This window comes from Marmota marmota, unplaced genomic scaffold (genome assembly GCF_001458135.2).
Source record: "Marmota marmota marmota unplaced genomic scaffold, marMar, whole genome shotgun sequence".
NCBI lineage: Eukaryota > Metazoa > Chordata > Mammalia > Rodentia > Sciuridae > Marmota > Marmota marmota.
In genome coordinates this window covers 321769-337069 of record NW_026000026.1, presented here as the reverse complement: position 1 = coordinate 337069, position 15301 = coordinate 321769, and the positions used below count along the sequence as shown (strand labels likewise).

The 15301-nt window shown below is 58.2% G+C and overlaps 2 protein-coding genes across 12 annotated transcripts; one reads left to right on the top strand and one right to left on the bottom strand.

The window, feature by feature from the left end:
• The first annotated feature begins 1949 nt into the window (after positions 1–1949).
• On the top strand, positions 1950–9391 carry Tcea2 (transcription elongation factor A2). Of its 5 annotated transcripts, none has more exons than XM_015477954.2 (10): positions 1950–2176; positions 4527–4589; positions 4926–4998; positions 5878–5968; positions 6970–7100; positions 7364–7420; positions 7783–7937; positions 8010–8156; positions 8939–9010; positions 9212–9391. In XM_015477954.2, exons 1-10 carry the CDS (start codon positions 2105–2107, stop codon positions 9218–9220), a joined length of 870 nt encoding a protein of 289 aa, XP_015333440.1. In that variant the 5' UTR covers positions 1950–2104; the 3' UTR covers positions 9221–9391. The 5 variants fall into 5 exon arrangements, with proteins under 5 accessions (XP_015333440.1, XP_015333422.1, XP_015333431.1 ...); XM_015477936.2 differs by having other exon boundaries at positions 1951–2176; positions 4942–5053; XM_015477945.2 differs by having other exon boundaries at positions 1953–2176; positions 4942–5047.
• An 846-nt stretch (positions 9392–10237) lies between these two features.
• Positions 10238–15294, bottom strand: Rgs19 (regulator of G protein signaling 19). 7 transcript variants are annotated; one of them, XM_015477987.2, is made up of 7 exons: positions 15002–15294; positions 13451–13548; positions 12905–12994; positions 12609–12730; positions 11164–11238; positions 10852–11086; positions 10238–10779 (listed from the first exon to the last, which is right to left on the bottom strand). In XM_015477987.2, the coding sequence occupies exons 3-7, from the start codon at positions 12932–12934 to the stop codon at positions 10588–10590; spliced, it is 654 nt and encodes a 217-aa protein (XP_015333473.1). In that variant the 5' UTR covers positions 12935–12994; positions 13451–13548; positions 15002–15294; the 3' UTR covers positions 10238–10587. The 7 variants fall into 7 exon arrangements, with proteins under 7 accessions (XP_015333473.1, XP_015333482.1, XP_048666535.1 ...); XM_015477996.2 differs by having other exon boundaries at positions 13451–13521; XM_048810578.1 differs by lacking the exon at positions 11164–11238.
• Positions 15295–15301: the final 7 nt, after the last annotated feature.

Genomic DNA, 15301 nt, shown 5'->3' with positions numbered 1-15301 from the left:
TGAAGGGCAAGGTTCACTCCTGGGTGAAGTGACCATTGGGGTTCCCAGCAACAGTACACAGAGCATGTGGGGTGACGTGATGATGCATCCTGGTAGTCAGAGGGTCCCTCAGCTTGGGTATGGGCTTCCTTCAGGTGGCCTTCAAATCAATTCTGTCCTGAGAAACCTGTGTCTCCAAGGGCTGGCTGGGCAGTGTTCATGGACCTGACACCATGGATGGCGGGGAGCCAACTGTGCAGCCCTCACAGCCTGGAGCTCTGAAGCCATTCTTCTGGGGTTCTCGCACAAGGGTAGCCCCAGAACTGGTTTTATGGGATCCTGACAGCTCGTTGGTATGGTTGGTATCAGCTCTTCAGAAGGTGGTTGAAGAGTATGTGGTTCCAGCCTCTCTTGGAGCTCATGGTGTGGCTGGACACTTAGCCTTCACTCCTGCACACAGGATACTGGCCACAGACGATTAGCTTGGTTAGGCTGGGCTGAAAAATAGACCTGGCTCACAAAAAGGGGCAAAATCAGTCCATGTGGAAGCTGGGATGGCTGTGTTCACCCATCATGGGGTGCATTTGTAAACACTGTTACCTATAAGGAATCCCATGCTTTTTCCTTGTGATAAAGGTGACTCTCAGGCTGGGATTGAGGCTCAGCGGTAGAGCGCTCACCTAGCATGTGCGGAGGCCCTGGGTTCAATTCTCAGCACCACATAAAAATAAGTAAATTAAATAAAGGTATTGTGTCCAACTACAAGTAAAAAATAAATATTAAAGAAGATGAATCTCATAACTGACCATGACCATGTTTCCATTTGCACGATAACTCCTGGGAGTTCAATCATATCTAATTAATGACACTGAGAGCCCAGGGCTGGTCAGCCCAGGGTGTCTGGTCAGCCCAACCTGCCACCTGGCCTCATGGTTCTTTGGCTTTAATTTCAGTAACAGTAGGCCCCATAAGAATATAGTCACCAGTCCCTTGGCCTGCACTCTCCCCCAGATTTGTGCCCCTCCAGTACACCACCCAGCATCTGCATCCTGAGCAGGTGGAAGGCAGTGGTGGAGATGCTGGCCCTGTGCCTCTTCTCTCTCTGACCTGGCATCCTCTGGCTGAGGGCAATCTGTCCCTTCCTGGAAACCTCCGTGGCAATGCCACGAGAGCTAACCGCCCTGTTCTGTTCCCAGTATGAGTCAGTGCACATCATCCTGACAGTAGTGCTGTGAGGGGACTCCATAGTCCCAAGTCACAGGTGGGGGGACTGAGGAAAAAGCAGTCAATGTGCAGAGCTTGGGATCTGTGCCCTGGAAGGCTGACTTCGGAGGCTGGACTTGTCCTCACAGCCTCTCCAGGATTCCAGGGCGTCTTCCTCAAGGGGCCGGCATCCTTCCAGGCCCCACTTCTGGCTACTGCCCCTCACACCGCCCAATGCCCGCAGGCTTCTTGGTGGAGGAACCTCTACCAGAGGCATGAACAATTCAAACTATGCCCTAGGACGACGAGTGCAGGGGTCAGCGGAGCCACAGGACAGGGAAAAGGGAACCACGAGAACATCTGGAAAGTGGGAGCGACAGGGAACAAACGTAAAGAAGTCATCGTGGCCGGCCCAGCGCCCCCTCCTTCCCTAGCCCCTCCCCGTCCCGCCCGTCGCCCCTCCTCCTTCCCTAGTCCCTCCCCGCCCCGCCCACGCCTCCTCCTCCTAGCTCCTCCCGCCCCGCCCGTCGCTCCTCCTTCTCACCTTAGTCCCTCGCCGCCCGTTGCCCTGCTCCCTGTTCGCCGCTCCTCTTTTCATCCTAGCCCCGCCCCCACTCCGCTCCGCCCTGAGTGCCCCGCCCCTCCCTCCTCCCACTCCTTCCCCGCCCCGCCCTCTCGTCCTCTGCGCAGGGTATTGTGGGCTGGGTCATCCGCTGGAGGCCTTGTCAGGACTACTTTTCCCAGGAAGCTGTGTGCGCCGCTGGAGCTTCTGGGAGTTGTAGTCCGTGGGGCGGGGACTCCGCGTCTCATCATGCAGTGCGCAGCCGCCGATCGGGGGGTTTGGGCCGAGGGTCGCGGCGGCTGCGGCCCTGGTCCGGCCGGGCTGGGTTGCTGAGCTGAGCAGGGTGCTGGCCCCAAGGCGATGATGGGCAAGGAGGAGGAAATTGCGCGGATCGCCCGGAGGTTGGACAAGATGGTGACCAGAAAGAGCGCGGTGAGGGGCGCGGGCCGCCAGGACCCCGGGTCCCGAATCCCGCCGAGACCCCATCGTGCCCACCGCAGGCCGCAGGCGGGACGAGATGTCGCCCTGGCCCAGACCCCCGCCCCGGGCCCGCCCTCCACCTCGTCCCCGGACCACCGCTCTGGATTAGACGCCGCCCCGCCCTGCCGGCCCTCCGGCCCGTAGGCGGCGGGAGGCGTTCCTGCCCTGGCCCGGCTTCTCCTTGTCTGTCACAACCCTTAAGAACGAGGTTCCTCTAATAAATTCTCTCCCTCCCTTAGCCGGGCCTCAGCCAGCAGCCAGCCGGTGTGGGCAGGTGGTGGAGAGCGGAGTAGGGCCGGCTCTGCCCCTGCAGCCAGACCGCTTGACTGCGGATGCTGAGCCTCAGAGGAGGCGTGCGAGGCGTGCGAGGCCTCCAGGGTCCAGCCCAGCTTCCTACGTTGGCAACCCGTGCAGCCTCCAGGGAGCATCCTTTGCGCATCCTGCATCCTGCCTGGCTCGGGTGGGGAGGGGTCTGGAAGGAGCCCGCCAGCGCACTGAATGGGACCGCGCCCCCACGGGACAACTCCGGGTGGTGAAGGCGGCTGAGTCACGGGCTTTTCAGGCCTGTGTAGCCTGCCCAGGGCTGTGACTTCAGTGTGGGTCCGGGTAGCTATTTGGAACAAGCAGGGTTGGGCCTGGGCTCCCGTTGGCCATGGTCGGGCCTAGGGTGTACACCAGGAAGGGGGCAGGCTCCCACACATTTGTTTAAGCTGGAAACAACCCCTCCAAGACTGTGCTTACTTATCTCTGGGTTATGGTGGGCAGCAGAGAGGGAGTGAATAATGACCTGCTGACCGTAGAAAGGTGTTTTGTTCCTTGAAGGAACCCTAAGTGGGAGGGGGCTGAGATGGGGGAATGTGAGGGGAGGTAGATGGGCTTGATGGGGGAAAGAGGACCACTGGCAGGAAGACCTGGTGGCCTCCTGGCACTTTGTTGGACAAGGGCTGGTGGTGATGAACTGAACCTTGATGGTGACCTGCCCCTGACCAGTCTGTCCCTCTGTTTTCTGACAATGGCAGATGCTTCTGATGGCAACACATGAGCTGGCAGGAGGGGTGACAAGGCATGGATGGCTGGTGGAAGCACAGCATGAGAGGATGCAGAGGAGGGGCCTCCCGGGTTCTTGCAGCACTTGAGAGGACCCTTGGGGACTTGTGGCTTTAGTGTGGTTTTTATGACTCTCTGGAGCTGTGTCACCTGGTGCACATGGCTGCAGGGGAGGACTGCCTTTGCCTCTGGGGGATCACCTGTCCTCCCAGAGGTCACCTCAGGGCTGGTCTTTGCAGGGCCAGAGGGGTAGGATCTACCTTGGTGGGGTAAACAGGGGGTGCCTTAGCATAGAAGTCACACATACTAGGGCAGGCCAGCTTCTCTACCTGAGTGGCTGGGTGGGTTGTCTTGGCCCCCTTGTAGTGTGGGGAGACACAATGTGAGCATACAGCAGGATAAAGTGATGTGGTTTGTGGAGGACAGCAAGGCAGGGGCAGGGTAGGGTATTATATGAGGTGAGTCCTAAGTAGGAGAAGGTGTTTGAACAAAGCTGGGGGGCATGAAATCTGTCAATGTGCTGGGGAGGGTATTGGGCAGAGCATCTTCAGGAGCAAGGGTCCTGGGGTGGCACCCTTAGGGAATATGGAGGAGCTCGTCTGCTGTGGAAGTATGATGAGGATTTTAAGGAAATAAAGATCTTGGGCAGGGATGGAGCAGAGGAGGGAGACCAGGGGATTTGTTGCAAGGTCCAGAGGAGGGATGGGGGCTGTCCTGGGGCGATACATGAGGAGTGGGACTATGAGCCTTGTGGGTGCTAGTTGTGGTGTAACTAGCTAGAGTGAGGGTTCCCTAAGGGTTTGGCCTGCTGAGCACTATAAGGAGTGGCTATCCTACCCACCAGGGCCTGGATGGGACAGGGGGCCAAGGAACTTGGGGTATACCTTCATCTGGGTGTGTTCCTTACTACTGGGAAGGAGCTGTGGCCTTTCTACTCTTCTTGTTTGGTCAATGACCTGATGTTGAGTGAGGTCAGGGAGGTCATTGCCAGGGATATGGTTGGGAAGCCATGTTACCTGTGAGGAGTGAGACTACAAAGCCCTTCCTTCTCCTACCCTGAGATAGGGGCAATAAAGCCCCCCGACATGGGGCAGAAACTCTCTTGGTGCAGAGCTCTGAGCATCTCCTGGTGGAATAATTATGGTTTCTTTCTGATCTCCAAATTGTTACTGCCTTGTGTCTTCCCTCATGGGCAGGAGGTAAGATTGTCTGCTGAGGTCTGAAGTTCCTTTATGAAGGTCCTTTCTCCTTCCAGGAGGGAGCCATGGACCTGCTGCGGGAGCTGAAGGCCATGCCTATCACTCTACACCTGCTCCAGGTAGGCCCTGCCTGCTGCAGCCCAGCACAGTTCCAGGAATAGTCATGCCGCTGGCATGTGGCAGGGCTTCCTATGCCTACCCCCACCCTAGGGTTTGGTTGGCACAAACACCAGTTTTGAGGAGAGGGTTCCTGCCTTTCTCTAATGCTTGATGAGGCAGGGAGGGTACATCTGAGAATAACTCACTCTGTCCTGAGTTCCAAATGGGACAAGAGCCACTAAGAGAGGTGTCTACTTCCTCATGACTTATCCCCAGACCCTGCCTTATGGAAGCCACCAAGGGTCTGCTAAGAGGGTTTGACTCCTGGGATGGGTCTCCACTATCTCCCAACCTAGGCCACTTGCCTTGCAGTCCACCCGTGTTGGGATGTCTGTCAACGCCCTACGGAAACAGAGCTCGGACGAGGAGGTCATTGCGCTGGCCAAGTCCCTCATCAAGTCCTGGAAGAAGCTCCTGGGTGTGGGTCAGGCCACATGCTGGTTCAGGGGACACTTGGCCTCTTGCTGGCTGTGCTACCCTGAGCTGGCCTCCTGGAAGTGGGCTACAGGAAGTCTGGAGCCAAGCTCAGGGTGGAAGTGGACCAATGGGTGCCCATCAGTGATGGGTGGGATAGTCTGTAGGGCATGACTATTGGAACAAAGGTGTGTGTTGGGGAGTGATTTCCATACAGAACAGGTAGAGAGCAGAGTCAAGTGCAGAACCTGGACTGAACATTGAGGACATCCAGGAGCCCTAGAAAGAGGGAGTTGGGCTGTTTCAGATCACACAGAGGAGAAGGGTAAGGCCAGGATGCTCCAGGTTCCCAGTGATGGAGAAGGAGGAGATGGAGCTACCACTAGAGAAAGTTGGGTTGAGGGAAGATGGTCTCCTCCTGGGGACAGGATGCCTGGGCGGCACAGATCCCCCATGGGGTAGGGAGGTAGCCTTGTTTCTGGACCTGGGAAGGACCAAGCCTCTCCTGAGCTCTGTCCACACCCTTGAGAGACGATCATCATCTCTTGAGACTTTCCAGTTGTGTGGCCTTTGGGAGTACCATATTCATGTCCTAGTCCCCAAGGCAGGCCCTGGATGGGCAGGAGGGGGCCCTGGAGGGGCCTCACAGTGAGCTGCTTGAGTGGGGGAATGTGAGGGGAGGTAGATGGGCTTGATGGGTGAGAGAGGACCACTGGCAGGAAGACCTGGTGGCCTCCTGGCACTTTGTTGGACAAGGGCTGGTGGTGATGGAACTGAACCTTGATGGTGGCCTGCCCCTGACCGGTCTGTCCCTCTCTTTTCTGACAATGGCAGATGCTTCTGATGCCAAAACCAGGAACCGGGGGAAGGGCACACCTCTGCCCACATCATCCTCAAAGGATGGCTCAGAGGCCATGGATCCCAGGTAGCATACCTGAATTCAGGTGTACACCCTCCTGCCTCAGCAGAAAAAGGGTGCTGATGCTCATGTGCTTAGGCACTGCACTGAAGAAGGGGCTTTCTCTAAGGATGTTTGTCAGCCTCATGCTGGGCACTGTGTCTCACAGCTGAGACTCCCTGCCCCAGCCATCTGAGGTGGGTGGCCATGTCTTCCCAGATGTCAATGAGACCCCTGACATACATCTTCCTCAGCAGAGAGCTGCTGCACATCTGATCCTCTGTAGGAACCCTCTGCCTGCTTCCTCAAGACCCTGTCCTGGTCTAGTTCTCACTGGCCTGCTCTGGATGTCCCCTTCAGCCTGAGGCTGGAACCCCTTCTACAAGATCCTGCTCAGAATCAGAAGCAGGGTGTCTGATTCCCCTCTCCTGTCCTGAAAGTCTATGTGGCCATCACTGTCCCCAGGAGGGAAGTCAGGCCCCTGTTGCTATGGAGACTGGGAATTCTGCTGGTGACAGGCTGTGGTTGAGGGTCGCTTTGCCCTTGACCAGTCTGGTCAGTAAGTGAATGGAGGCTGGGCCCTGGTCAGGACAGGCTGAACTTTGGGCAGCTCCTGCGTCATCTTTCCTCCAGGCAGCTATAGGTCACTCCCTGTCCTTGGTTTGCCATCAACAGAGGGAGGTATTTGTAAAGTGGCCCATGGTTGGGTCCTCTGCAAGGGGAACATTTTAGAGGTGTCATTTTGAGCAGCTGGGGATGCTGCACAGATCATTCTGGGAAAAGAACCCAGCATTCTGTCCCCATTTGGGGAGTGAGCCCTGATCACTAGGGACTTTGCAGTCTACTGTTTCCTCTGGGGAGCTGGGCAGGCTGCATGGGCATTGACTGAAGATAGGCCATGGCCAGGGCCTGTCAGGGTACAGCAGATTGGCTTTGAAGGTGGGGACAGTGCCATGACATTTACGTTTTCTGGGGACCAGCATCCTACTAGGGTGCCTGTGGCCTTAAGTCTAACCCTGTCTCTCCAGCCGCAAGAGGCCGGAGCTGCCCAGGATGCTGTCCACCCCAAGGATTACCACGTTTCCCCCAGTGCCTGTTACCTGTGATGCTGTGCGCAACAAGTGCCGGGAGATGCTGACCACTGCCCTGCAAACAGACCGTGAGTGCCTGGCAGGCCCTGGCTGGATATGCACCCAGACTCACAGGGTGGCCTGCCCCTGCCTGCTGTAGAGGCCTGCTTCAGGGATGTGGCTCTCTTCCCCCAATCTGTTGTGACCCTGGAGGAGGCAGGAGGTGTTTGGGGTTACCAGAGAACCTGGATCCTGGGCAGTGACCCCAGGGATGTGAGTGTATCTCCTCGCTGCCAGGGTTTGGTGCAGGCAGAAAAGCAAGTGGGTGGCAAGTGAGGGCTCCCTCTTGCAGATGACCATGCGGCTGTTGGTGCAGACTGTGAGCGACTGTCGGCCCAGATTGAGGAATATATCCTTTGTGCAGGGATTTTGGGGCCCAGGGCTTCTGGTGGTCTATAGGCTACTGGCCCCAGGTCCTCTTGGTGGCTGGGGGATACCGTTGCTGGGCTGCCCTGTGCCTCTCTGGATCATGGGGTGGCTAGCCCTGGGAGGGCCCTCCCTGGAGGAGCCAAGAGGCTGGCATGGCCTGCTGGTGGGGCCTAGATCTCAGTTAGGAATGTGTCTGGGGGAGGTGCAGCACTGTGGCCCCTCAGCTCCTCACCAGGCCTGGGTGGGTGGAGTGCTCCTGTGTAGCTGGGCAGAACATCCCCACATGGCCCCCAGCAGGGCAGGTGGAGCACAGTGGCCTCATGGGTCCTTAAATGCCTGCACGCATCTTCCGGGATGTGGGAAACACAGACATGAAGTACAAGAACCGTGTGCGCAGTCGCATTGCCAACCTGAAGGATGCCAAGAACCCTGACCTCCGGCGGAATGTGCTGTGTGGTGCCATAACCCCCCAGCAGATTGCGGTGATGACATCGGAGGTGAGCCCCACTGCAGGGGCTGGGGGCTGCTTCTGTGGGGCTGCAGGCTGAGTGCTTGGCCCCTCACCCCAGGAGATGGCCAGTGATGAGCTGAAGGAGATCCGCAAGGCCATGACCAAGGAGGCCATCCGCGAGCACCAGATGGCACGCACAGGTGGCACTCAGACAGACCTGTTCACCTGTGGCAAGTGCAGGAAGAAGAACTGTACCTACACGCAGGCGAGTGGCTGCCACTTCCTGAGCCCATGTCTTTGGGCATTCATACTCTCCTTGGAGCCCACACCTGTCACCGCCTGGCTGGGTGGGGGCTGCTCTCATGCCTGGACTTAGGCCAGGGCAGAGGCCCAAGTGTGGATTTCTCCTGCATTTTCAGGGCCCTCATTTCCCCAGGACTCCCAGCCTAGTAAGTAGTGTCCCACTTGATCTGGGGTACAGAAGCTGGAGGGCTGTCCTGCCTAGTACAGGAGACATGAGGATGTCAGTGCAGGCAGGATCCTGACCCTGCTGTGGAAATGGATGCCGAAGTGTCTGGGGAGACAAGTGATGGTGGGAGCTTGGGAAGAAGGTGGAGGTTATAAGTCTTTGTCTGGTGAGGCTGCGGAGGCCAGTGAGAACTGCTGTTTCCCTGTGGCAACAAGGCCCCAGCCCTGCAAGGGGCCTTGGTCTGTGCAGGGCTGTCTTGGTTTCCCATGGTCCTGTGGGATGAGGCTTGCCCTTGTGCCTCCTGGAAGGTGGCTATGGTCACTGGCATCCCTGCTAGTCACCCCAATATGGGGTCCCTCCTATTCTCAGCTGACAGTCTTAGCTTTGCTAGGCCCTTCGGACCCATACAAGGACTTCCCCATTGGTGGCTCATGTACCAACAGGCTCAGCTCTGGAAGACTGGGCATTCTCAGATCAGGTCACCCAGGCTGCCCCAGGGGCTGAGGCCAGCACTGCTTAGGTCAAGGGACACCCTTTGCAGAGATTGGTGGTGACCCTGGGCTCCACCTGCCCTACAGGTACAGACCCGCAGCTCTGATGAGCCCATGACCACCTTTGTTGTTTGCAATGAATGTGGAAACCGCTGGAAGGTAGGTGGGTGGGCTCAGGACAACCCCCAACCCTATTCTCTGTAAGTGGGTACCTTGGCTTATGTAGGGTCTGTGGCGTGAACCAGGGATGGCCATGCCCAGCCTGCCTCCTAGTCATTTCAGGGATGGTGGGGGCGGGTGGAGACCCCAGCCCTGGCGGTCCTGAAACCATGGCTTGGTTGCCTCACTGCTTCCCTGCAGTTCTGCTGAGCACTTGTGCAGTTGCGCTATAGCCCCAGGTCCTGGCCAATGCTGCCCCTCCTGCATTCTTGGTGGACACAGCTTCTCTGGAGACCCCCAGTAGACGGCATGCCCTGCCCCAGCTGCCTGGTGTGCACCTGTCTATCCTTTGCCCTGTTATTAAATGTCTTGTTTGCCATCCTTGGGCCTTGCTCCTGGTGGGCTGTACACAGGCTTCAACTGAGCCTATCTGTTTCTTCTCTGCTGCTGTGGACAGGCAACTCTTGGGCTTAGCCCTAGCAGGGCAGCTCCTGAGGCAAGAGCTTAGGCGACTTTTGGAGAGATCACCTGTGACACGAGGCCAGGATGATGGGGTGGCGCTGCCTCTCCTGAGTGTGCCATGGGGCAGGCCCTACCGACTTGGCTGTGAGGGCAGATGGGGAAGGGGCTTTGTATACACACAGACAACCTGGGGTCCATGTGAGGGGTCAGACTGACCTCCTCAGCACCCACCCACGGGACGGGCAGCCAGGGCTCAGCCCCCTCTTTAGGACAGCCTGCCTCATCCTGCCTCCACTGGGGGAGACAGAATGCAGTTTGCCCCAAGGGAATGGGGTCCCAGCCCTTGGCCAATTCCTGCTTGAAGTCACTGAAGCTCCCAGAAATTCAGAGGAATGAGATGATGCCTTATGGGGCCTATGATGAAGACAACATTGTGACAGCACCAAGGGACTCTTGGGAAGGTTGCCTCCTTAGTGGCCACCCCTCTGGGAGGTATGATACCTACCAGGGACTCCTGCAGTCTGTGTCAGCTCAAGCCTGATCCTGCTTCAGGACTCAGGAGGCAGACACCAGGTCTGGAGCCCACCTGGGTGAGGCTGAGTTCAGCTTCCAGAGGCCCCTGCTGTGAGGAGGGTCTGGGAGCAGTCAAGGATGATCCCTCATTTTCCTGTCTCCCCCCACAAAGTGGGCATAAATATAGGCTTCTGTTTCAACTACACCTTCAAGAATAAGATCTCATTTTGGGGGTGTAGGAATGGAGATAAATATGAAAACTTTTTTTTTTTTTTTCTTTCTTGGTAAAACATACAGTAAGGAGATGTTTCCAGGATTAGAGTTCATGAATATGTAAAATATATTCAGGTCCTGTCACTTGAATCTGGTTCTGGGTCTGGTTCTGCAGTGCAGACAGCTCAAGTAGGAGGGTCTCCTGCTACCAGCAAGAGACATGTCCTGGGCAGCAGCAGGCTGGTGAGGGGTGGAGTCATGGGTGTGGCACTTCCCCCTGGGCCTGGGCTGCTTCCAGGGCTGGAGATCCTGGGCCAGCCGTGTGGGGGCCACTAGTGTGAGCCCTGAGTCTGCCCACCAGAGGGTGGAGTTCCTGAGCCCTTTGGAGCCTAGGCCTCCGAAGAGGACTGTGGGGACCCCCGGAGCAGCAGGGTGCGGTAGGCTGGGGAGCTGAGGAAGCGTGGGTACGAGTCCCGGTGCATGAGCGTGTAGATCTGCAGCTGCGCGTCGTCAAATGTGTGCGCTGACGGCTCCTGCATCTTCCTGTTGATGCCCTCCCGCACTCGGGAGTCCAGGCTCACCTGTGGGACGGGGCACCGAGGTCAGAGGCACCCTCCCCAGGCCACCCCAACCCGTGCCAGCAGCTGGCGCACCTCCTTGGGGGACAGGATGGACACGTAGTCCTCATAGATGAGCCGCGCCTTCTCATCCACCACGTGCTGGTTAGCCTCTGCCTTCAGCTCCTCGCAGGCCAGCCAGAAGAGCATGTTCTCCTCGCTGTACTCTGTCCGCAGGAAGGCGCGGAACACACTGCGGCCCGCGGGGCTGTGCATCAGCTTGTCGAAGGACTGCGCCCAGCTCTGTACCTCCTCAGGGCTTGGGGGGGTGCTGAAGGCAGGGACGGAGCACATTAGGCCTGTCCCCTCCTGCCCCTTGACACAGATGCCCCTGGCGGCAGAACTCACCAGGCATCACAGCTGGGGAGGGGCTGCAGCTTGCTCTCCTGTGAGGCCTGCCATGCTCGCCGCCGCTCCTGGTTCCTGGCAGCAGAGAGGAAGGTGGCTCTGCCCTGGGCACCTGGGACTTCCACAGGTGCTGCCATAGCCTCATGCGGCCTTGGCATGTGAGCAAGCATGATCGGTGCCTGGCACATGTGTAGGGAGCATGGTCCTGAGCATTGGATCTTTGCACACGTTCTGGGGCCCTCACTGAATCCACTGATACAGGCTGATGTCCTGGCCATAGTACCCAGCACTTCTTCCTGGTACCTACAGCACTTCTTCCTGGTACCTACAGCACTTCTTCCTGGTACCTACAGCACTTCTTCCTGGTACCTACAGCACTTCTTCCTGGTACCTACAGCACTTCTTCCTGGTACCTACAGCACTTCTTCCTGGTACCTACAGCACTTCTTCCTGGTACCTACAGCACTTCTTCCTGGTCAGCAGTTTGACCATCTGTGCTTCTGCGGCTCCTCAGCTTCTCCCCTTCCCTCGCTTAATGGGCAGGATCTAGGGCTTCTCAGCCTGACCTGTTTGTCTCTTTCTGAAGAGGCTACGCACAGGCCCACACTGCAGGCCTGATATCAATAATTGGAACTGCTGGTTGATGCAGGGTCAGAACCTTCAGTCTGTGTGTTTACATCTGTCTGGTCCTGGATCCTGACCCTGGCTCCAAGGGAAACTTGTTCTGTCAGTGCTGGCCCCAAGTCTATGCCCAGCCAACTGCTGTGTTGGGGGACAGACATCTAACGCCCAAAGGTCTAGATACATTGCGTTCCTGCCACATCCTGTTTCTCAGTAGACACAGTCCCCACCCTGTCCTGTCCCTTGAATTCATGGCTGAGCCCCTTGCCTGGGCTCAGGCCTCGTTATCACTGTTTAGTAGACTCCATTGGGTCCCCGACCCTGAGGAGGGCCAGGCTTCTGCAAGGCCCATGACCCTCCGCTTCCCTACATACCTAAGGGAATCCTGTCACCACCCGGAGGCTTCACTGCTTCCCTCGTGCAGATACCTTGTGTGCTAGGACCGCCGTTCCCTCAGCTGGGTCTCTGCTCAAATGTGCCCTATTGCAGGGTCTGGGCCTCTTGTGTTCCTCTGGGCTCCTAGGGTGTTGCCTGGGCTGGCTCACAGAGGCACTGATGGGTGTGTGCAGAACGCTCCCGTGTGCATGCAGCAGGCCTGGTCCTTGCACATGGGGAGCCCTCAGTACACCAGGCACAGGAGTCACATAAAGTCCTCCAGGGGGCGTGGGTGCCGGCCACCAGGGCCCAGCAGTCCTGGGACAGGACAATGCTTTGAGGTGGAAAGGGCCAACTGCCCACAGGTGATGCCATGGAGCCACCCGTGAGTCCCTAGAGTCCCTGGGTTTGGCCCCTCTCAGTGAACTATGCCCCCCAGGCCCACATACCAGGAGCAGCTGCAGCAGCAACACCAGCACAAACAGCAGGGGTTGCGGCTGGGGGCCGCCGGGGGGACCACATCATGGCTGGACATTGGGGGGGGCCTGTCCGCCTCCTCTGGCCCTGTGTGCTGGGAAAGATGGGGCTGCCTCAGCCTCTAGGACAGAGCCCACTGGACCCGGCATCTGGCTATGCTCCCAAGGGCATGACCCTCAGCCCCCAGATACCCTAGAGATTCTCCCAGCTCCTCTCCCTGCTTGCCCCCGACCCTCCCTGGGGCAGAGGTGAGGAGGAAGTGGCTTACCTGCTTCTCAGCCTCATGCGGGGTGGGCATGGGTAGGTGGAGGGGACTGCCCAGGCTCTGTGGTGCCAACTCCAGGACCTTCACCACAGCCTGGGGGGGAAAGGGGTCAAGCTCACTAAGCACCTATGACTCTGGCCCCTGCCTATTCTCTAGGTCCTAGAAGAGATGTCCCTTCCAGAGTTTTTGCCTCCAGCCTTAGTTTACACTAGGGCCAGGGGGCAGACCCAGGTCAGTGAGGAAGGGGCTGCAGCAACCTTCGGCTTCTCACTCTAGACTGGGCCCCAAATGAGGCACCCACAGGAGGTTCCAGGACACCCCCATCTGCTCAGTCCCTGGGAAGCCGGAAGCCTGGGTTCCTCTTTCTTGGTTTCCGGCTCCTAGCCCCTCCCAAGGAGGCTGGGGCTTGAGGCTGGTGTATGGTATGTGGGGGTGTCAGACACTTGGACCTACTTCTTACCCCTAGGGTCTTTCTGCTAGACTATGGGGTTAGAGTGTGGGCAGAGGTGCTCCCCACCAAAAGGGACCCAGAGAACTCTGACTACTCACCTGGGACTTGGCCAGAGGGGCAGCTAGGCCTGCAGCATTGAGGACGTGAGTGGGACTTGAGGAAGGACTTCCTGAGGGTGTGGGGAGTGGAGCATGCACTGGTGAGGAGGAACGTATATGGGGAAACAAGGTTCCTTGGTCCTCAATGCCTCTTACACCTTCCCTCCCTGCCCAACACCTCCAGAAACTGCAGGGTGTTCGAGTCAGGGAAGGAGGCGGGGGTAGCTCCCCAGCTGGAGCCTCAGTGTCCCTGGACCACCAGTGGGATGTACAGGGAGCTCATCCCCCTCACCAAAGCCAAATGCAATCCCAATGTCTCCAGGGACAGTGGAGCAAGGTGGCCAGGAGGAAGTTTTGAAAGCCTTACCCCCATTTGCCTGTGCCCACCTGTGTTCAGGTCAGGGCCTGCAAGGCCTCCAGCTCTTCATATCCACCACCCTCCCTTTTAGTGGCCATGAGGCTCAGAATCCATCCCACTTAATTTTCTCATTACTTTCTATCCACCTGCTGCTCCTCCCCCAGGCTGGGGCCTTTTAATCCTGTTTCCGCCTGTTTTGGCCTCTTTGAGCCTTCCAGGGCCCTGTATGTGCTGACAAGAGGGGACAATACCTGAGAGCTACACACTTAGGGGGCCTTGGCCCCTCACTATCCGCCTGGCTTTCTCTGAGATCCTAGTCCCATGGGCTCCCTCGAGCTGATACGGACACAGAATAGTTGCAGCAGGGCTCCTCCAGGGGCCAAATTTCTAGGGAAAGGAAGGGGCACAGCCACTGGAAGTCTGGTGGCACCCAGAGCTCTCTCTTCCTCCTCCAGATTCTCCCTGCAGATGTCCTCAGAGGCTCCACTCAGAGTGGGGCAGAAGCGGGTGTCTGTGGTGTTCAGCCTGGGTGCTGGGGACCTGGTTTGGTGCAGAGGTGGGAACAAGCCCTTTCCTCCCAGGCAGACACTGGACCTGGCTTCCTCAGCAACCCAGCTGGAACCACACATATCCCTAGAATGCCCACAGGGCCCTGGACCACTGCCTTTCCTTCTTGTGGGGCACACGGTCTGAATCAGGGACTTCTGGCCTCTCATCCTGGCATTGGGGGCCTCCTCCCTCTTCCCCAGCCCCCCAGGCTTTGATCCCCAAGCCTGGGCTGGGAGAGGCCAGGCAGGCACAAGTCTGGTCTCTGGGGACAGAGGATCCCTAGGGAGTGGCTGCTGTTCTGCTCCACAGAAGGAAGAAGAACGTCTGCAGCCAGCCCAGGCCAAAAAAAGAATTAAAAAGTGACAATCTCAGAAAACAATGTCGTAACCTTTGGGAGGGGGCTAACAGAGCCCCATACTTTGCCTAGTACCTTTCCTATCTGCTGCTATCCCAACTGGCCTCCAACAAGGCAGGCCGGGCCTCCCAGCCCCTAGTGACCCTCACTCCCCACCCACCTCCCTTGCCTAGCTTCTGCCGGTGGGGTCGTCTGGAGGAACCTATCTCCTCCTCAGGGCCCCTTCATCCAGCCTCTGACGCCCCCACCCTCCCTTAAATTAAAGAAGTCTCCATGGCGTCCCACTCACCGGCGACCCAAAGGCGGGTGGGGGCGGGAGGGCCGGATTCGGTCTGGCCCCACCCTGGCTGTCGAAGGGGCGTGCTCTGCTGTAGTGGGGACTCAAGTCAGACGGCAGGAGGTACTCCTGCGGCGTTCCAGGAGGGAGGCTGGCGCGGAGCCCCGCTTGGCTAGGGCCGGGGGTGGGGTGGGGGGGCACAGCGGCCTCCCTGCGGCTTGCCCAGCGGAGGGCTGCTGGACCCAACGGGTGGGGCAGACGAGGACTGGGTGTCGTGGTCGTGTCCCGCCCGTGCCCCTCCCCACCAGGCCT

Coding starts and splice junctions, on each gene's coding strand:
- Rgs19 (XM_048810577.1), bottom strand. CDS start 11,655: ATGGTCAAACTGCTGACCAGGAAGAAGTGCTGTAG. Junction 11,467..11,620: donor ACCAGGAAGAAGTGCTGTAG/GTACCAGGAAGA, acceptor GAAGTGCTGTAG/GTACCAGGAAGAAGTGCTGG. Junction 11,087..11,163: donor CTCCCCAGCTGTGATGCCTG/GTGAGTTCTGCC, acceptor CCCTGCCTTCAG/CACCCCCCCAAGCCCTGAGG.
- Tcea2 (XM_015477936.2), top strand. CDS start 2,105: ATGATGGGCAAGGAGGAGGAAATTGCGCGGATCGCCCGGAGGTTGGAC. Junction 2,177..4,526: donor TGGTGACCAGAAAGAGCGCG/GTGAGGGGCGCG, acceptor TTCTCCTTCCAG/GAGGGAGCCATGGACCTGCT. Junction 7,938..8,009: donor TTGCGGTGATGACATCGGAG/GTGAGCCCCACT, acceptor CCCTCACCCCAG/GAGATGGCCAGTGATGAGCT.